The 21,712-nt window shown below is 36.9% G+C and overlaps 1 protein-coding gene and 2 long non-coding RNA genes across 4 annotated transcripts; 2 read left to right on the top strand and 1 right to left on the bottom strand.

The window, feature by feature from the left end:
• The first annotated feature begins 3,229 nt into the window (after positions 1-3,229).
• On the top strand, positions 3,230-13,225 carry LOC113329596. 2 transcript variants are annotated; one of them, XM_026576458.1, is made up of 9 exons: positions 3,230-3,608; positions 4,332-4,526; positions 5,195-5,311; positions 5,721-5,870; positions 7,109-7,167; positions 7,283-8,711; positions 9,285-9,669; positions 10,962-11,730; positions 12,594-13,225. In XM_026576458.1, the coding sequence occupies exons 1-6, from the start codon at positions 3,420-3,422 to the stop codon at positions 7,416-7,418; spliced, it is 846 nt and encodes a 281-aa protein (XP_026432243.1). In that variant the 5' UTR covers positions 3,230-3,419; the 3' UTR covers positions 7,419-8,711; positions 9,285-9,669; positions 10,962-11,730; positions 12,594-13,225. The 2 variants fall into 2 exon arrangements, with proteins under 2 accessions (XP_026432243.1, XP_026432244.1); XM_026576459.1 differs by having other exon boundaries at positions 3,475-3,608; positions 4,303-4,526.
• Positions 13,226-13,599: 374 nt separating this feature from the next.
• LOC113329512 lies at positions 13,600-15,692 on the top strand. Its single transcript, XR_003349919.1, has 2 exons — positions 13,600-14,509; positions 14,984-15,692. It is a non-coding gene; the product is annotated as an uncharacterized LOC113329512 (long non-coding RNA).
• A 357-nt stretch (positions 15,693-16,049) lies between these two features.
• On the bottom strand, positions 16,050-21,350 carry LOC113329462. The gene is made up of 3 exons (XR_003349894.1): positions 20,316-21,350; positions 17,969-19,931; positions 16,050-16,611 (listed from the first exon to the last, which is right to left on the bottom strand). It is a non-coding gene; the product is annotated as an uncharacterized LOC113329462 (long non-coding RNA).
• Between the last annotated feature and the right edge of the window lie 362 nt (positions 21,351-21,712).

The following is a 21,712-nucleotide window of genomic DNA, read 5'->3' as shown; positions in this document are numbered from 1 at the left end:
ATTGAATGTGTACCTATAATTGAGAAGAAGGGATGTAGAATGAGTAGCAACTTATTTTAAGTCAGCCTAGTTTGCCATGAACGTAAGCACATGCCTTCAAATTTGAAATCAGGACCTGTTGACCTTTTCACTATGACTATTTGTGGCAAATTTGTCATTTTTTTGATGGACTTGAACATTTAATCACCCTCTAGACTCTAGTTTCTTCATTTTTTTTATCTATATAGACTCCTTTTAGTCCCTCATTCCGCATTTTAATACAGGACACCCTACATGAGTATCTTGGAAGATGGTTGCTGTCAGAGAATATGATAAAATCAAGATATTGTCATTTCAGGTTATCTAATATTAATTATCAGTTTAGGTTCTCTAATATGATAGAATATGATTGAAGTGCGCCAGTTTGCTATAAATTTCTAGTTTGATCTGTTCTTTCACTATAAATTGCTGATTCAAATGTGAATTATGGTTTTCTTAACAGGATTTTAGTAAGGATAAGCCGATGTATTGTAGTCATTTCACATCTGAAGGTGATGTTGAGTTAAAGGTTGTTATTTTTGTTCCTCCAAAGGCTCCTCATGATCTGTATGGGAGTTACTACAATACTAACAAGTCCAACTTGAAGTTAGACGTCAGACGTGTCTTCATCTCAGATGGATTCGATGATCTTCTGCCCAGGTACCTGAACTTTTTGATTAACCAATTTTTTTCCTAAGATTACTTATATAGGTTCATTACACATGCATTTTGCACTGATTATATGTGCAACTATTGTTTACATATGACATATGCATGTGCAACTACTGATTACACATGCATTTTGCATTCCTGGGTTCATATCTATACCCTGCTGAATCAGTTGTGTGATCATTTTTTGCGATATTAATGTGATAGCACAAGGTTCATATCTATACCCTGCTAGCACAAGGTTCTCAGGTGTTTGTATTATTCTGCCAGTATAATTACTGTCTGAAGCTTTACTTTCTGTTGCTTAAAATGTCCGTCGTCATCGTTAGTTACATAATATTAAATGCCTTTAGGTACATCTAGACTAGCGCTGAAAACGTCTTTCTGTTAATACAGTGCTAACAACGTCTTTCTGCTGAAGCAGTGATATCTTAATTAAGAGCTTCTCATTCACTTGCAAGGTTAATTGTATTATTTTATGACTGGTAATTGCTTGATAGTCACCCCTCGTTTTTTCTAGTGTTTTTCATATAGAGATGGATTTGCTGATTTTATGTTGACATATCTAAGTTTGATGCATGTGTAACTCCTAGTTACACAATTCAGATGCATGTGTATCTACAAGTTACACATGCTAATTAGATGTGTAACTTTTACTTACACATACTGATTTTGGGTACACATACCAATATGAATGTGTAACTCCTAGTTACACTAGTCATATGTATGTGTAACTCCTAGTTACACTAGTCATATGCATGTGTAACTTCTAGCTACACTAGCCAGATGAATGTGTATCTCCTAGTTACACATGTTATATGCATGTGTAACTCTCAGGTACACAATTCAGATGCATGTGTAACTGCTAGCTACACTAGTCAGATGCTTGTGAAACTGAATGTACATTGTTGTATGTACTGTTCATTTTAATCTTATAAATACTGATTGCTTGTTATTATATTTCAGGTTTCAGATAACTTGATAAAAGCTAATTGCTTAAACGTGGTAATTGTCTCACCGGAACTGGAGTTGATGCTAGTCAGATGCATGTTTATATCTCAATTACACTAGATAGACACATATGCAACTCTCAATTACACTAAACAGATTACCGTAACCGTAGAAAGAAGCAAAGTTTTCTTACCTGAGTATGAACCTAGGCCCAAAGAGAAAGAAGTGAAGTTCTTTGATCACTTAGTTAACTAAATGAATTTAAGCCCAAAGAGAAAGAAGTAAAGTCCTTAAAACACTTACTAAATTTAGGCCCAACAAATAGAATCAAAACTAAGTTAACTAACTGAATACAATCAAAACTAAGTTAAGACACTAACTGAATTTAGGCCCAACAAGTACAATCAAAATTAGGTCAAATCCGCTGTTAATCCGCAACCAGCCCGTACAATCCGCGAATCTGCAAAGGTTAAATCCGCGGGTGATTGGGCCGGCCACGGTTCAATTTTACAAATCCGCAACTTTAACGGTTCGGTTACGGGTGACCCCTAATCCGCAACCGTCCGTCCGTTTAGGGGTGTGCAACGGACGGACGGTTGCGGATTAAGGGTCACCCGCAACCAAACCGTCAAAATTGCGGATTTGAAAAATGGAACCGTGACCGGTCCAATCACCCGCGGATTTAACCTCTGCGGATCAACGGATTATACGGGCCGGTTGCGGATTAACCGCGGATTTGTTAGGCCAAGCCCACTAACTTTAGAGCAGAAAATGTTCCATTTCGATGTAATGGTTGAAACGAACACAAACAATCGTCCAACTGATGATGATGCATGCCACATTGTTACCTCAACGGGACAACTATCAGTTTAGCTTTTGGATGTGAACTATGAAACTAGTTGACGGTCCTAGCCCATTACGAGCTCAGTTCAGTCTATAACTTCATAATTCATACTAGTTCTGTAACTTGTTTCTCTTGTTTATATTATATGTGCAGGGAATGGTTCTGTTATGCCTAACAGCGTCCATACGCTCTCTTAGGCCTGCACAGTGTGTGAACTGTGATTTTGTGAACGGATCACTGACAACATCAACTTGCCAAACACCATCTACCATTCAGTATTCAGTTAGTTAACTTAGTTTTGATTCTATTTGTTGGGCCTAAATTCAGTTAGTGTTTTAAGGACTTTACTTCTATCTCTTTGGGCCTAAATTCATTTAGTTAACTAAGTGATCAAAGAACTTCACTTCTTTCTTTTTGGGCCTAGGTTCATACTTTAAGAAAACTTTGTTTCTTTCTACGGTTGCGGTAATCCGCGGTTTTCAAATGACAACCGCAACCGCATCCGCACCGCATGCGGATTTGAGAATCCCACCCGTGTCCGGCCCATACGTCTTGCGGTTTGGGTGAAATCCGCAATTTTGCGGACGGATACGGGTTAAATCCGCGGTTCCGGTTTTTATGCTCACCCCTACGTCCGTTACACACCCCTACTCAAAACCGAAACCCAAAAAGATCAGCCCAAAAAGAGCCAAAAATCTAAAAAAGCAGGTGAAAAAACCCCAAACAAAAAGTAGGTCTTCTCCTCCTCCTGTCTGTGGCCTGTCATTCGGTGTTTCTCATTCACACGTATTATTTTCCCTTCCAATATCTTCTTCTTCCTCCTCCTCCTCCTTTCTGCCCCAGCAGATTCAGATTCTCTTCACTTTTTCCTCCCAATAAATCACTAAACAAAAGAAAGCTTAAAGAGTTGAGAGAAAAGGCAAAACAGAAAAGAGAGATGTTAAGTCCACTGAGACTTTTAACTCCACTTAATCCAACAATACCCCTTTTCTCTTCTTCTTTTGAGTTCTCATCTAATTGTTATGGGTTTTCTGAAAAACCTGTTTTGAGAAAATGGGGTTCATCAAAGCAGAGATCTTCTTCTACTTCAAAGTTTAAATCAGGGAATCTTAATTCTTCAAACTTGGTAAGTCAGAAATTTCGCATGTATTATTTGTGATTTAATTGAAAGTTCTAGTTCAATTGGGGTGAATTGGATGTACAATTTGGATACTATAGCCAGAGTAATTGTGAAATTGTAGGATAAATTGTGATTCAATTTCAATTTGGATAAGTGTTGGTATCTATCACATATGGTAGTGGTCATATTATAGAGTTGATTTTTCTACCGACTGGAATATGTTTGTTTTAATGTGTCAGTTAAGAAATTAGAGTAGTATCCTCTTGCTTTATTCAAGCCTAATAAATACAATACCCATTTCAGAATTCATTATATATAGGGCAAAAACTTGTGGATGGCGACAAATCCTTGTATTTATTTGAAAATTGAAGTTTTAAATTCTAAGAACCCAGAATGTGCTAAACTGGAGCTGCATGAAGTATAATACTTACGGTGATGACAATAAAACAGCATGCTAATCTGTCGTATTTTTAAGTACCAGGGAATACATTTCCGGGGTGCATAATTACCATCTTGCTATGAACTATGCGCAGCCTCATCACGTTTTTGTTTTTCACTTTAAATGTTCCCATGTGTTTCCTTTATTGTTAGCGTTGTTCTTCAAGTATTTAGGCTAATTGTGGTGTTTACTAGCGAACCTTAAATAGCATGAAGAATCATATCATGGTGTTGTTGGTTTTCACTAATGATTTACTGCCAGGGGCTGTGTTTGTTTATGTACTGGTATAGTGGCTTTGCGGATGTATGAGAAGAGATGAGGATGCGAGTAGTTCAAAAAATGAGGGGGACAGTGAAGTGCGGATGTTTGGATCTGATGAAGATTTTGCCACAAAAGTTCCTACTCAAGCTCAGACCATGGTAGAAGGCTCAGGGTCATATATGGTGTCTGAATTCAAACCTTCCTCAGATGTGGACTACTTGCAGGTAAGTAATGAACTTAAAAGATTAAAATCAACCATGCTGCACAAACAAAAAACACAAATCACTTTTGAACTTTTTCGGAATTTCACCCAAGTTATGCACAAAATCATTAGTCAACTTACTTGTGCTGATTCTTGTCTCTGGTTAAATGAAGTAAAAAGCGAGTAGAGTTTCCTTATATTTGTGACAGGACAGAACGAAAATGTCTGCGTGTTTCTGAGATTACACTGTTGTCCCTGAATGTTAAGCACAAAGCTTTCTTTTTCGATGGATTTTTGCTATGTCTCTGACTCCGTTATTGGAGAACCATAGACCCATTTTTGCTTTATCAGGATAGACTGATCTCAGCAAGCCGACTGCTTCAAGCCATTTGTCATTAAAGTAAACAGTGCGATAGCTTCAAAACTTATGAGTTGGGATCAAGAGTCTGATTTTGGCTTGTAACATTTCTTCGTCTCAGTGACGAATAGTATAGTGTTGTCTCACAAAGAAATTGCATTTTACCACACTAACAGGGTCCAAGAGTATACACTTTTCTAAGACCCGTTTAATTTCTTCATCTGATTTTACCACATCAACAGAGTATACACTTTTCGATTTCGGTCGTAAGATCGAACATATCATGGATTTGAACTTTGGTTGTTTTCCTAAGGCCCGTTTAATTTGTTCAGGAGCTACTAGCAATCCAACAACAGGGTCCAAGAGCAATTGGATTTTTCGGGACGCGAAATATGGGTTTCATGCATCAACAACTTATTGAAATTCTTAGTTACGCGATGGTTATAACAGTAAGATGCTTACTTTTACTTTTACTTGGGTTTTAAATTCTGAAGACTGGCACATAAAATTGTTATGAATTGAGCTGAGGTAGTCTAGCAGTGGCACACTTGTGTATGACTTGCATTTAAAGAATGCTGTTATTCACTGTTGATGAACCCAATTAACATCTCAATGTTTTGCCAGTTTGACTACTGACTAGCGAACCTTCATCCTGTTGCATGCTCTTCTACCTGGTCAAATAAAATGTTTATTTCGTGGATTATCCTTTTTGTTTGATGATTGTATCAACCCAAGATTTCTGGTTAGGTCCTAGTCCAGTCTATAGGTCCATGTGATTTCTATCTAACGGGCGTCTAGCTGTTTTGGTTGTGTTTTCCTGTAAATTCCCTGTCTCTAATGATATTAGTTTGGTGGCAGAAAAATCATATTTATACATCGGGAGCATCTGGGACTAATGCAGCTGTTATAAGGGGTGCTTTACGGGCCGAGAGGCCAGAGCAACTCACGGTAATATTACCTCAAAGTTTGAAGATGCAATCTCCCGAGAGCCAAGAATTACTATCTAAAGTAAGATTTCCTACTCCCTCACTGTTTTATTTGATTGGAAAATTATATAGTTTGGCTGTTCTGCACTTTCTCTTTGGTCGTTGTGTTACGATTTCCTTTTCCATACAGACAGTCAGAGTACCCTTTCCTTTGGTTGAACTAGCTCATCATTTTTGTTTTCTGGGTTAATTATTGTTTTTAGGGTTGAGTTGATCTAGGTGTACAATTTGGATTGAAAAGGTATATAGTGATCCAGAAATCTTTATAAAATAAATTTTCTGTTGGGTTTCTGTTTGTGTTGATTTAACTTTTCTTCCTTAGTAATGATATTGAATTCACTTTTTGATGCTTATATATCCAATTTCAAGATGTAAAAGTAGGAGTTACACTGGACTAGTGACCCGAGTGTGTTTGTTTCATATTTGCGATTTGAGAATATCGATTTGTTTCGCCAACTCTTTGGGTTTTTCAGATTAGCTTCTTTTCTCAAGTTTAGATTCCAAGATGTCGTTTCCTGAAACAAAGCGATCTGCTTTTAACTAGGGGATGCTATGTCTCAAAGCAGTTATATGATGTTGCCACGAATTAAGGACAATAGCGACGAATCTATGATGTAGTCATGAATTAAGGACAATAGCGATGAATCTTTTTGAAATACGATCAGTAGTTTTAGATTTTATAAACCCAAAATGTGCTGAACTAGATCAGTGTACGTGCTCAACTTATGTCAAGTTGATGACAAGAAAAATATATGCTAGCCTGAGTCAACTGAACAAGTGGTGAATGTGATGAGAAGATGATTGATGATGAACATGCACTGCAGAGTGGGTCAGTCAATTGCTTTAGCCCTTCTCACTAAGGTATTGATTATGCTTTGGGAGCTCGTTAGTGTTCTGAATACTTTAAGTGCAGACTGAAACTGTTTCGTTTTAGATGTTGCCACCTCCTTCTGCGCCCACACACGAGGAATCTCACATAATCCCCGCATGTATACTTGTTGCATTTTTTTGTACATGCCGTGTTAGATCTTGTTCCTTTTATTTTTCATCTCTGGAATAGCTCATGCCTTGTGTGATGTATTTATGTTTTGTCCAATTTCCCTGTTATCATATTTTATTCAGTAACATTTCATCGATCATATCTATATGAGTTGTCTTTTTCTGGGAACTTGGGCACACTGCGCAAGGGGAAACAGAATATTGTTTTGTGGGCTATCTTGTAATGCACTGACGTCGTTTTTTCCCATCCTTTATATGTAGGTGAAAAATGTGATAGAGAAACCCCACAATGATCATCTCCCTTTGATAGAAGCTAGCAGGTCAGAATTTCCCTTCGATTGAGAAATTCCAGTTAAATTTCGATCTTTATTTTTTTTTCTTTCAAATTTGGTAGTAATCTCTCAACCAATTCACTTGTTTCCACCTTATCAACAGATTGTGCAACTGGGACATCCTATCAAATGTACAACAAGTCATTTGTTTTGCGTTTCATGACAGTCGCTTACTTATGGAAACATGTCAAGAGGCCAAGAACCTTAGGAAAATCGTCACTTTGTTCTACTTAGATTAAAATACCTGAAAGTTCAAGATATTTACACACCACTTTAGAGAAAGAAATTGTATCTTCTTCAGTTGCTAGTGTTGCTCTTCACCGAAGTATTTGAAGTAAATATAGAAAAGGGCGAAAAACGGAGAAAGTCAGAGGTCTCAACTTGGAGGTTACATCATTTACAATTGTGGAAAAGAGCTATCGAAATTATTGTTATTAATTTGATTATTCATAAATGAAAATTTTATTGCCTCGAGCCTATTTCATGTTTCTGCTACTTAGAAGTTGATTGTAAATTCACGCCACTCTAGTCTCTGTGACAGACACTCAGATTGATCTATCACTCTGCATTGGCAGATTTCCCTCTGTAGCCAATGCATGACTGCAATAGACACCAAGATTGTTACAGGGTCGCTGAACAGAACTCTATTGGCGGTCACATTTTAGGTTCTTCTCAACTCTAATCGGATACGGTTTCGGTTTTGGGCTTATCGCAACAACCCAGCCCACGAGCAAAAGTTTATCTCAGGTGCATCCCTCAAAACCCTAATGTGGATAGGAGAGATTTCAGATTTGAGATTTCACAACCTAAAACAGGCGCCTCACTCGTTAAGTTTCATCGCCTCTCAAAATTTCAAGATATTCAGGGTTCAGTGCCTTGCAATTTTTGTAAGCTTACCTGAGACACCATTGTTTGTGGTAATTTCTAATCCTGATTTGTTGAATTGCATCTTATGAACTTCACCATCATGTCAATATAGTCATTAGAAATGGATAAATTAGATACTGCGGCCGCCGATGAAATTGATTGCTGTTTAGATTGTGATGTCGAATTGTTTGGTCACTGTAATAGTGTGATTTACTTATGGATTTATGATAATTTTGATTTTGATAATTTTGATTTTGGGGGTTGTACGTTTCTTTAACCCATCCACTGAAGAATACAAAAATATCTTAATCACCTGAGGAAGATTCCGATTTGAATGAATCCCTACAAGAGATGGGGTTTGTCTCCTGCGAGAAGTTCAAAGAGACAGAAGACCACTATTGATAGTGGTGGTGAAAACAGTGATGAGAATGAGAACGAGATAATCTTCATTCTTGAATGAGCAAAGAATTTCTTTAAGGATGGTGGTTGTTTGGTTGGCTTCTGAGAAGAGGATAATGGTAATAATGCTTGTTTGTGACTCAAATGGGTTATATACTATGCCATAAATCTTTTAATGCATTCGCTTAGCGGGTTTGTAATCTCCAAAGGTTTGATTAAGAGAAACTCCACGGTACTACTGCGGCAGCTGCTCAAGATATACTAAGGTCAGTTGAATTTATCTGAAGAGCTTGCAATCATTTGAATGTGTTCCGCTCTTATGTTAAGTTGGTTTGTCTCAGTAACATTTAGCTTGTTTAGGTTTGTCTGAAATTGGAAGCAGTTTTAGGAAAGAAACTGTTGGTACTAGAGTACTGAATCGAAAATTTTCTTTTATTTAGGGTAAATTTTTTGCACTTCTTGAACGATCCTGGACAAATTATGATCAGGTGATAATAATATAAGCATGACATTGCATACAAAATTTTAAGTTGCCGTTGTAGGTTGTTGTAATGTAGGAGCTGTGCAGCACATTCAAGTACACAGCATATTTAGTACTAAATCAGTAGTAATTTGGGGTACCATTGTTGTTAATCGAGTTGTTTTCAGTATCTGTTGATTTTTCCTTTCGTTCAGTCTTCTTATTGCATCTCTAGCAAGTAAAATCGAGACCGAGTGAGATTTGAAACCGATTAATACTTCTGCTTTTGTTGTTCAATGGTACAGAACTTATTAATAAGAATTACTTGTTCCCACTGTAGTTATATCTTTTTTGATCATTATCTGGGCTTCCTCTGTAGATTGTTCTAGTGGTGGTTGTCAGTGCTGGGTTAGACCATGTGATGCTGAGAGAACGCAAGTTGAGAACAGGATGGTGACAACTAAGTCTTGCGCATTTGAAGACGTCGCCTATGATGCGGAGGACATTTTGGGACAAGATTCAAAATGAAATGCGGAAGACATTCCGGGATGTTGCTTATGATGCGGATATTTGGAACCCAGTTGGACTCCATCTCAAGATGGCTCATAAAATCAAAGATGTTAACCAGATTTTGTTTCAAAATGGCTAAGAAAAGTCTAGGAATACATTCACTAAAAAATACAAAAAGGAGGATGCATGTTGCTGCAGAATGCACCCCTTTTACATACAGGCAGTCAAGCACGCTTCCTTTTTCACTATCTAAAGTAAGATTTCCTACTCCCTCACTGTTTTATTTGATTGGAAAATTATATAGTTTGATTGTTCTGCACTTTCTCTCTGGTCATTGTGTTACGATTTCCTTCTCCATACAGACAGTCAGAGTACCCTTTCCTTTGGTTTGACAAGCTCAGTATTTCTGTTTTCTGGGTTAATTTTAGAGTTGAGTTGATTTAGGTGTGCGATTTGATTTGAAAAGGTATATAGTGATCTAGGAATCTTTATAAAATAAATTTTCTGTTGAGTTTCTGTTTGTGTTGATTTAACTTTTCTACAGTAGGAATGATATTGAATTCACTTTTTCATGCTTATATTTCCAATTTCAAGATGTAGAAGTAAGAAGTTACACTGTACTAGTGACCTGAGTGTGTTTGTTTCATATTTGTGATTCGAGAACATCGATAAACTTGTTTCGCCACCTCTTAGGATTAGCTTCTGTTCTCTAGTTTAGATTCCAAGATGTTGTTTCTTGAGACAAAGCGATCTGATTTTTATTAAGAGATGCTGTGTCTCAAGGCAGTTATATGATTTAGTCACAAATTAAGGACAATAACGACGAATCTATGATGTAGTCAGGAATCAAGGACAATAGCGATGATGAATCTATTTGAAATACGATCAGTAGTTTTAAATTTTATAAACCCAGAATGTGCTTTACTAGATCAAGTTGATGACAATAAAAATATATGCTAGCCTGAGTCAACTGAACAAGTGGTGGTAAGGCACCCGAAATATCAATGTAATGAGAAGATGATTGATGATGAACAGAGTGAGTCAGTCAATTGCTTTAGCCCTTACCACTAAGGTATTGAGTATGCTTTGGAGAGCTCGTTAGTGTTCTGAATGCTTTAATTGCAGACTGAAATTGTTTCATTTTAGATGTTGCCACCTCCTTCTGCTCCCACGCAAAAGCAATCTCACATAATCCCTGCATGTATAGTTGTTGCATTTTTTTTGTACATGTCGTGTTAGATCTTGTTCCTTCTATTTTTCATCTCTGAAATAGCTCATGGCTTGTGTGATGTATTTATTTTTTTGTCCAATTTCCTTTCCCTTTTGCTTTCGTCGCTTTATCTCTGTCTTTTGGTTCTACTTAGGTAATTCACTAATTTGATTTTGATTTAGTTTTTGCATTTCCAATAATGTTTAGTCTAGTCAGATCATTCTATATGAGTTGTGTCTTTTTTTAGGAACTTGGGCACACTGCAAGGGAAACAGAACATTCTTTTGTGGTCTGTCTTGTAATGCACTGACGTCGTTTTTTCCCCATCCTTTGTAGGTGAAAAATGTGTAGAGAAACCCCACAATGATCGTTTTTTCCCCATCCTCATCAGTTTCATCGCCTCACCAGAGTCAAGCATTGCAATTTCGTAAGCTTGCCTGAGAAATCAATGTTTGTGGTAATTTCTAATCCTGATTTGTTAAATTGCAATTTCAAAAGTAAAGTGCATTGAGAAATGGATAAATTAGATGTTTATGAAATGGATTGCAGTTTTAGATGTTTAGATTGTGATGCTGAATTGTTTAGTCACTGTAATAGTGTGATTCACTTATGGTTTTATGATAGTTTTGATTTTTGGGGTTGTATGTTTTTTTAACCCTTCCACTGAAGAATACAAAAATACCTTAATCACTAGGGAAGATTTGGGATTTGAATGTTAAGATCTGTGGGCAGTATTAGACGAAGAACTGATGATTATAAGTTATTAAACATCTTTTCTTTAAGATCAAAAACTAAAATGAATGCCTACAAGAGATGGGGTTTGTCTCCTGCGAGAAGTTCAAAGAGGCAGAAGACCACTACTGTTAGTGGTGGTGAAAACAGTAATGAGAATGAGAACGAGATAATCTTCATTCTTGTATGAGCAAAGAATTTCTTTAAGGATGGTGGTCTGAAGACAAAATTCAATTACTGTTTGGTTTGCTTCTGAGAAGAGGATAACTGCGAGAATGCTGCATTGATTAATCAATTGAATTATATATCGCGCCATAAATCTTTTGATGCCTTTCCACGGTACTACTACGGGAGCTGCTCAAGATATACTAAGGTCAGTTGAATTTATCTGAAGAGCTTGCAGTCATTTGAATATGTTCCGCTTTTATGTTAAGTTTGTTTAGTCTCAATAACATTTTGGCTTGTTTAGTTTTGTCTGAAATGGAAGTATCTATAGAAAAGAAACTGCTGGGTAGCAAAGTTTCGAATCTGTAATTTCTTTTCGGGAATATTATTTTTGCACTTCTTGAACAATCCGGGACAAATTACAATCAGATAATAATAATCTATGCTTGCATACGAAGTTTGTAGATTGTTGTTAACCAAAGTTGTCTTCAGTTTGCGTAGATTTTTTCTCTCGTTCAGTCCCCTGGTATTATTTGTAATCTTCTTATTGCATCTCTAGCTAGTAAACACTGAGAATGAGCGAGATTAGAAACCGACTAATACCTTCACTTTTGTTGTTTATCAATGGTACAGAACTTATTAAGAATTGTCTAGTCTTGAATTATTTGTTCCCACTGTAGTTAAATCTTTTGACCATTATCTGGGCTTCTCCACTAGATTGCTCTAGTGGTGGTGGTTGTCAGTGCTGGGTTATAGTACCATGTGATGCTGAGAGAATGCAAGTGGAGAACAGGTTGGTGAAAATTTGTTATTGAGCATCTGAACATGTTGCCTATGATGCGGAAGACATTTGGGGACAAGATTCAAATTCACCTGTTCCGTTTCTCAATCATTGAATAGATGTAGAAAGAATGATACCAAATATCTCGTCGCTTAATTTTCCTATAACTCTCGTATTCCATTTCTAGATTGTTTTATGATTCCGTGATTGTAATTGTGTATCACTATTGAAGTTTGCTGGATTGCTATTAATTTGCTGATCTCACCCCCTCTCCTTTCATGTGATGTCAGGTGTGTTGAGAAATCTTCTAAAAATGGGCGGAGGTTCACTGATGTGTTGAGAAATCTTCTAAAAAGCGGTTAGTCTTGGGTGGGTAGTTGCCTTTCCTATTTGCTACATGCAATCGTTCTCTGTGGCTCCTGAAAGAATTAAAGACATGCCGACATGGTTTCCCAAAGTGAAAGGCATACCAGCTTTATATATGACGGCATTGGCTGTATACTTGCTTCCGAATATACTAGCAGCTGCATTGTTTATTTTTCCAATGCTTCAAAAGTGGATTGAGAACTCAAAATGTTGCTTATGATGCCGATATCTAGAACCCAATTGGACTCCATCTCAAGATAGCTCATAAAATCAAGGATGTTAACCAGATTTCGTTTCAGAATGGCTAGAAAAATCATCTTTGGAATTCATTCACTAGAGAATCCAAAAACAAGGATGCCTGTACCGAAGATGGCAGGCCACACCTTTTACATAGAGGCAGTCAAGCACCCTTCCTTTGCTTGGACAGATTCTATCTTTATATGCTTCCTGCATTTGCATTTTTGGTTTTGCAGGTTTATACATGTACAAATTGAAGTGTAATTTGTTACGAGATGTCAAAAATTTTGATATTTCAATTTTTGGAACTTCTGGCAAACTCATCTTGATCTGTCACACTGCATTCTTCCATTAACTATAAAACAAGCTTCTTATACGCCTCTGCATTGGCTGATTTGCTTCCTGAGGCAATACATGACTGCAAGTGTGCAATAGATACCAAAATGGCAAAAATTTGGGAAGTTACAGGGTTGCAAGTAGTCTATTGACAACCACATTTTGGACTATTCTCAACTGGGTGAGTGCCCATGATACTACTCGGATTCGGTTTCGGGAAATATCCGTTTCGATAAGTACATAACAACAACCCGGTCCACGAGCAAATGTATATCCCTCAAAACCCTAATGTCTCTGAAATGGGAATCCAAGAAAATCAACTTATACAGCCGACAGTCAATCCAAAAACCCTAATTCAGGAGAATCCAAGAAAATCAAATGTCAATTTTTCAGCCTCCAACCTTATGTGTCACATTTAGGGCGAACGTGTCAAACAGATTAATTTAGGTAATTAGTCCTTAACCCTAGGATTAATCGAAATGTGGGCATCATAAAAAGGCAGGGAGATTGGAGATAAGTTTCTCGAACCTAAAAGAGGCGCCTCACTGCTTAAGTTTCATCGCCTCACAGAGAAAATTAGATTCAGAGAGAAAAGAGAGGACAAGCTCTGTCAATTGCAGCGCCTTGCAATTCCTGTAAGCTTGCCAGAGAAATCAGTGGTTGCAATTGCAGTTGTTGGTAATCTCTAATCCTGATTTGTTAATCTTATGATTCATTGTCATTAAAAATGGATAAATTAGATGCTACTGGTGGTGAAATGGATTGCAATTTCAGATGTTTAGATTCTGACGTTGAATTGTTTAGTCACTGTAATACTGTGATTCACTTATGGATTTGTTATGATAGTTTTAATCTTGGGGGTTGCATGTTTTATTAACCCTTCCACTAAAGAATACAAAAAAATTCTTAATCAATTTAGGATGATTCTGAAGATGGTTAGATATAGAGATCGATAATTACAAATTAGTAATGCTCCACAGATTAAGAGCAAATCCACATCTAAACCAGATTCATTGATTAAATCATAAAAAGCTACGGGTTCACTAAACCAGATCGAAATGGGGTTGGTCTGAAGACCAAATTCAAGTAGCCTTCTGTTGGCTTCTGAGAAGAAGATAACAGAAAATATTAGAACGATTGTGAATCAAATGGGTGATAGTTTTTCATGAACTCATCGTGGGTCCGGTAAAACGAATTGGAATCTCCAAAGGTCTGATTAAGAAAAACTTCACATTGCTATCATGGCATCTGCGCAAGATTGATTCAGGTCAGTTGATTTTATCTAAGGCTCAATATTATTCAAAAATGTTAACTAGTATTGAATATGTATTGTTTTTATGTGTTTTTTTTTTAAGTCCCAATAACATTTTAGCTTGTTTAGTTCTCTGTCCAGAATGGAAGTACTTGTTGTGTAAAGAAAGAAGCTTCACAGTACATCAAAAGTTTGTTTTAAGTTGCCACTGTAGCTTTCTTGTGACTTAGAAGCATTACATTGTTCTGGTTACCATGGTAGTTAATCAAGTAGTTAATGAAGTAGTCTTCTGTTTCGAAGGTCATGTTCTTTCATTCAGTCTTGTGTTACCTAGTTTTTATTCATTGGCTTTGTATTGGTTTTGTAGCTAGTTAGACCTGAGATTGAGTAAGATGACCTTTGCTTATGTTGTTTTACTAAGAAATGACTTGTCTTGCTTATCTTGTTTTCACCTGTTGAAACTTATGATTGGTAGTGTCGCCTTTGCAGATTGTTCTAGTGGTGGTTGTCAATGTGGAGTTAATTGGACAAGTTTTCCACCTGCTCTTTATGATGCTAAGAGAATGCAAGTGGAGAACAAGGTGGTGAATACTTGTAATTGAGCATTTGAAGACGTCGCTTATGATGCTGAAGACATGCCGGGACGAGAATTGAAATGAAATTCAAAACAAGATTTCAAGACGTTGTTTATGACGCCGATATCTCGAAACCAATTTGTCTCGGTCTCAAGATGGCTCAAGAGATCAATGATCTCAACCAGATGTGCGGTTTAAAAAGCAAGGATAGTCTCAAGATGGCTCGAGAAATAAATGATCTCAGCGAGCTTAGTTTTTACAAGCTATGGAAGATCAATGACCTCATCCGGATTAGTTTTTACAAGCTATGGAAGATCAATGAGCTCAACCGGATTAGTTTTTACAAGCTATGGAAGATCAATGACCTCAACCGGATTAGTTTTTACAAGCTATGGAAGATCAATGACCTCAATCGGATTAGTTTTTACAAGCTATGGAAGATCAATGATCTCAAGCAGATACAAGGTTTAAAGAGCAAAGGAAAAGCTAGTACTACATTCACTAAAGAATACAAAAAGGAGGATGCCTGGCACCCCTTGTACTTGATGTTTTAATTTATAGTTGTAAAAGTGTATGTAACTGTAATAATGAAATGAATGTGCTTTTTTCTCCTATTTGTTATAGGATGACGACTCACTTTGGCACCTTTTCTGTTCATTTTATTCATGAAATGTGACGGTCTGTCACTGTGTTATGTAATTGAGGATTTACCGGTGAAGTGACTCCCGGGATTGATGATGATACACCTGCATCTTTCTCACCAGTCTACTGAGTATTGTTGGTTGCCGTGACCTGTGAATTTTGCCATCTGGTTATGATGCGATTTTTTTTATGCTGATCTGCTTTGTGAAAGTTCAGTAGAACTGGTACATTATGTAGGTGTCCAGTACTTTTAGTCAAATGAAACCATGGGATATGAACTCGTAGAAATCCATGGTTGGTTCACCGAATCAGATAGCAAAGTTAGCATTTGAGTAAAATCTCTGTTGAATCTCAAGTTTATTGAATCCAATTTGGCCTCCAAAATGGATGTTTACAAAGCAAACTCTGATAAAAGGCAACACGGAATGCAAAACCAAAAAGAGAAAACTGAGATACAAAAATGAACCAAAAAAGAAAGAAAATAGCACAACGGTAAACAGGAAGCCAGGAAACAAATCAAGGAGGATCTGTAATGCAGAGTGTTCCAACTTAATATCACAAGGCGACAGGAGGATCTGAAAAGAGTACTCGTTTCTGGAGGAAAACTTTAACTACATTTGAGATGAGAATGTTGATGTTGAAAGCCAGTGACTCGAGGCCTCTTTGCCACCAGATTTAGAGCTGGAAGTAAATAATCCCAGATAATTTTCTGATTCCATGAAGCTTTCAGCAGAAATTGTCTGTTGTGCCAAGATTCTCTTTGAGAAGCCATAACATTAGTATCCTTCACAGAAACAATGCTGTCACTCTAGGAAGACAAACAGATTGAAGCCAAATCATTGGAAGAGAATGGGGTACAGCAGATTATTTTTTACGAAAGAGCATATACTTGGCGCATTCCTGAACACAGAAACAGTCAATTAATAAGGTTTGATGTCCAAATGTGCATCATGATTTCCAACCAATTGAAACTTCTTAGTATGAAGTGATACAAGTTACAAAACCTATAGAACAAAATTCCAGATCAAAAGAAAATGAACCTATCTTAAAAGGTGGTTTTAAATGATAAAACACCGAAACAAACAAAACCTTTTGTACTATAAAGATGAGATAAACAGTAAGAAAGAAGGCTATTATTTGGACGTCACATTCCAATAGAGGGGCGTCATTTAATAGGACAAACACAGGTCACCCATAAGTAATATCAAAAACCCCTTATCTCAAATAATTTTGTAATGACTAAACAGCTCTTATTTAGTTAATTTTAATTTAATGGTTGGAATTAATCCAAACCTGGACGTAAAATCAACTTCTACATTTGGAATTAATCCAAACCTGGGCGTAAGATCAACTTTTACGGTTGGAATTGCTACCAAAAAAAAAAAACTTTTACAGTTGGAATTAATTTAAACCTGGACGTAAAATCAACTTCTGTGATTGGAATTAATCCAAACCTGGACGTAAAATCAACTTTTACGGTTGGAATTGCTACCAAAAGAAAAAAAAAACTTTTACGGTGGGAATTAATCCAAACCTGGACGTAAAATCAACTTCTATGGTTGGAACTAATCCAAACCTGGACGTAAATTCAACTTCTACGGTTGCAACTAATCCAAACTTGGACGTAAAACTACATGCGAATCAAATTCTACGATTGGAATTGATCCAAACCTGGACGTAATTTCTTGATAAACTAAAGTTACGGCTAGAAAAACAGTACCGAACCTAGACGTAACACTAGCAGAAACGTTACCGAAACCCTAATTTTACCTCAATTTCATTCAATCTAACCTATTTTAAGCACAAAAACAAGTAAACAAAGATGGGTTTGTTCGATTATTAACTAACGATGAAGTGAATTAAAGTTGAAGTTATTGTGGAGGAGAGGAAGAGAAGAAAAATGAGAAGAGGAGCAGTTTTTTTGTTGAATTAGAATAGAAAAGATTAGGTTTTTAAGTTTTTATTTTAGTTAAAGGGTAATCTAGACATTTTGTATATATGTTAGGATATCCCATAACCACTTTTTTGGACACTAAGAATCCAAGTGAAGCCCCTCTATTGGAGTGTGACGCCCCAATAATAGCCTTCTTAAGAAAAGGAAACAAGTAGGCTGCATTTGAATATCATATAGGCAAGCTACGGAAACACCATTAACTTCGTAACAAGTACAAAAATCAGGTGGATTAGAGACTAAAGAAGGTTGCAAAAAAGGCTTAAAACTGAAATTATTGTATTGGAAATTACTGGGAAGACATACCTGAAACTGAGTAGACATTGCTGCTTCCAGAGAGCCCTTGTGACAGGCACAGTTCTACCAACATTGATGAGAGCTGGAGGTAAGTGGAGACGTTCTTTCATGAATTTTGGGAACCTCAAGTTCAACTGGATGTCAAGTAGTACTTGCTGACCTATAACCCGAGTTTCTTCCCAATCTACATAGTCAACTTTGATCTTCTATGCTTCCATTATCACACACACGCATTCAGATCTAGCAGTGAACACAACCTTCTATTTTTACCTTTTGTCTTCCCTTCTACATTCATTACTGTCCCCAACATATATTCTTCTTCCGAACATGCCTTCTTCGATATTATGCTTGCTCATGCCGCTACTACTTATGTCACTTTTCTGGTTGGCATTCTTATCAAACTGAACTAGCGCAAAATGAGACTTTTCTGGTTACAATTCTTATCGAACTGGACTTGCTTAAAATGACCCAACTGCTGAACTATTACATCTCCATTTTCTCATATGTCAAGCTATGCTTACTACCTTGAGGTGTATGGAGAATCATTACGAAGACTGATTTGAGCTAACTACCAAAAAGCGTTACATATCTGTCAAAACTGCGGACAACACCTGATTCAAGATGGATGTCTAAGAGATCTCCATTGACGATGCAGAATCCCAAAACGATTTCTGTCTTAAGACGCATTGCCTCTGAAATTTCCTCTTGTATGAAGCAATCACCACTATATCATTGGCGACCGGACAAAGATAGGTCCAAAGAAAGACTCCATGAATAAAAGGTGTGGCATAATTCTGAAACTATAGAAGCCACCGATTCAGGTCGAGCTGGCAAGAGCTGGCAAAGGCATCCCAAAGAAGAAGAAACACGAGTCATTATTCAAAAATGACCCCAGCAAATGGCAAAACCACATTGAGTAGCCCATTGTAACACAGGAGATACCAGCTTTCTGGTATCGAAGAGATATAGACTATATATTTACTTGCTATACTGAAATTGAAACCTTCAGAACCCGCTTTACAAAATGTAACAAATTTTTGTTACGTCCATCTGAATGCTTGGCAAACAAATAACTCGATCTTTGTTAGAATACTTGCACTACTCTCGTTGAACCTTGAATCAACTTGGTAAACAACATCTGAACAAGCAACGACAAAAATCCGAGGATGCCAAGCAGATTCACAACTCAACCATCTCATATTTAAAGTTCAGAAACCCACATCTGAATCCTTCCATAAAAGTAAACATCAATATTAGTTCTATTAATATTGTCTTATGAAATCTGAGTTCCAGAACAGCAACTGACATCAAACAAGATTACTGCACCACCATCTAACAAAAGAAGACATTCTTCCTCCAAATATGGATTCCAACAAGCATGAAAGACAGGCTTGGAGAATTGATACAGTCAATCCTAAACCAATGGGTAGAGCTGGTTGTACATGCTAAAAAAAAACATAGGGTAACAGAAGGTGCTGAAACAGGTGGAGACCCCTTACGAGAAGCAAATGCAGCAGCAGCAGCACCATCATAAACAGAAGTAACCATAATCTTAGCAATTCCACCGCTTTCGAATTCACAATCTGATGCAGTATGTATGGCTGGTTTTTCATCTATTTTTAGCGATAGTTTAACAAATCTCAGTCTGTGGAGATTATCACCATTAGGGAAGAAAACCAACATATCATTGTCAGGGGATTTGAGAAAACCGAGATTGTTGTTGGACATTGTAGAGAAATCATCAGATTTAAAGTGAATACATGGAGATGAAAATTCTGTTCTTTGGGTTCCAGGAGAAGGGCTAAACAGAAGTGAACCCAAAGAAGATTTTATTGTAGATTCTTCAGATAAAAGAAGAGGTGGGAAATGGACAGAGCGGATAGGGAAATAAGATTTCCAGTCTTCAGACATATCCATGAACCGAAAAGATTAATTTACAAGATCTATTCGTCAACGGAATTCAAGAAATAACCTGAGTAAACAAAACCAATTGTGAGTGATAGACTTTGAAAATGAGAATCTGCAAAAATGAACAGGTAAAACAAGAACGTATGCTATACCATTGTAACTAAATGAGACTTAATAGCTCGATTTTTGCTTCAGCTTTACTATGGTCTCTCTATATCCTAATCACTAAACACCGAACTTTGAGTTCTAAAAACCTCATTTCTGGCTACTTATGATTTGAAGGATTAAGCAATGGCTTTGAAATTCTCGAGCATAAATAAGAATTACGGAAGTTTGAATCTCTTATCCATATGCATATACGCTGATGCATCAATCATAGTTTTAACGACCTATTGTATTACTAATCAAAATTTTCCAACAGACAAAATTTTGGTGATCAAATGCATACCTTGTCGAATCCACTTGAACACCTGCATATAAGTAGGTTCATCAAGATTCTGAGCCCATTGTAACCCAGGAGATAGTGGCTTTCTGGTATCACAGAGGTATATGCTATATTTACTTGCTATACTGAAATTAAAACCATCAGAACCCCTCTACAAAATGTGACGGCTCATCCGAATTCGCGGCAGCAAACAACTCGCTCTTTGCTAGAATGCTTGCACTCTTCTCGTCAAACCTCGAGTCAACTTGGTAAACAACATCACAGGAGATAGTGGCTTTCTGGTATCAAAGATATATAGGCTATATTTACTTGCTATACTGAGATTAAAACCATCAGAACTCGCTCTACAAATGTGACGGCCCATCTCAACGCGCAGCAGCAAAGTCAATCTTCGCGAGAATGTTTGCACTACTCCCATCAAACCTCAAATCAACTTGGTAAACAACATCTGAACAAGCAATGACAAGAATCCAAGGACGCGAAGCAAATTCACAACTCAACAATCTCGTATCCGAAGTTAATAAACTCAAATCTGAATCCTTCTTAGCTCTTCTAATAATGTCTTGTAAATTACTTGAGAGTAGACAACAAAGAGATATTCATACATCTCTCACCCAACTTCAAGATTTTCTCCCATTTTTATCGGAGACATGAAATCTATATTCTATTTTTGTATTCTTTAGTGGATGGGTTTCAACAACAAAGAAACCTCATATCGCAGCTATTATAGAACCACAGCCAAACCAAACCATAACCGAACAATTGAACAGAATAATCTACAGATTTTGATGAATAATCCATTTCAACAGCATCAATATCAACTTATAATGATGCTATATACTACGATGCTAGTGAATCACATCTCTGATAGAGTAAATCAATATGCAATTTAAGAAATCAAGGCTTGAAAAATTAGGGAAAACCAAATCTTGAAGCACACACTTACATATAGGGTGTTGTTGATTACAGTATAGTTGTTATGAAATGCTTTATAATACTTCCCCTCTTCTTCTTGAGCTTGGAATTTCTAGTGGAGTGAGTGAGTGAGGCGCAGAAAGAAAATTAGGTTTCAGGTGTAGCAAGTAGTTCACTGCACTACTGCAGGTAAGTTCATGGGCTCGGGTTTTGTCAAATGAGTCTCGTTAGTCAACGAGGTCAAACTCACGGATCGGTTACTTTTAAGGGTGATTTTAATTTACTTTTCTTTTGGTTGGTTTTACCGTTTTACCCATTTACCATCCACAATTTTCCTTTCTGCCACTCACTCTTATCAAAGTTTATAAATTACCAAGTTCTTATTTACCACCTACCAAGTCAAGATAATTGGTCTACTTCTTCATTAGTTTCCGTTTTCACTAAAAACTAAATAAAATATCTAATCCTTGGTTAGGATTTTATTT

Source organism: Papaver somniferum, unplaced genomic scaffold (assembly GCF_003573695.1).
Source record: "Papaver somniferum cultivar HN1 unplaced genomic scaffold, ASM357369v1 unplaced-scaffold_117, whole genome shotgun sequence".
NCBI classification, from domain to species: Eukaryota; Viridiplantae; Streptophyta; class Magnoliopsida; order Ranunculales; family Papaveraceae; genus Papaver; species Papaver somniferum.
Note: the sequence above shows the minus strand (reverse complement) of the source record. Positions and strands in the feature narration are given on the sequence as shown.

What these genes read in the sequence shown, in the direction of transcription:
- LOC113329596 (XM_026576458.1), top strand. Translation starts at nt 3,420, where the DNA reads ATGTTAAGTCCACTGAGACTTTTAACTCCACTTAATCCAACAATACCC. An exon ending in GTTACGCGATGGTTATAACA is followed by an intron (nt 5,312 to 5,720) that starts GTAAGATGCTTA and finishes GTTTGGTGGCAG; the next exon opens with AAAAATCATATTTATACATC. An exon ending in CCTTTGATAGAAGCTAGCAG is followed by an intron (nt 7,168 to 7,282) that starts GTCAGAATTTCC and finishes CCTTATCAACAG; the next exon opens with ATTGTGCAACTGGGACATCC.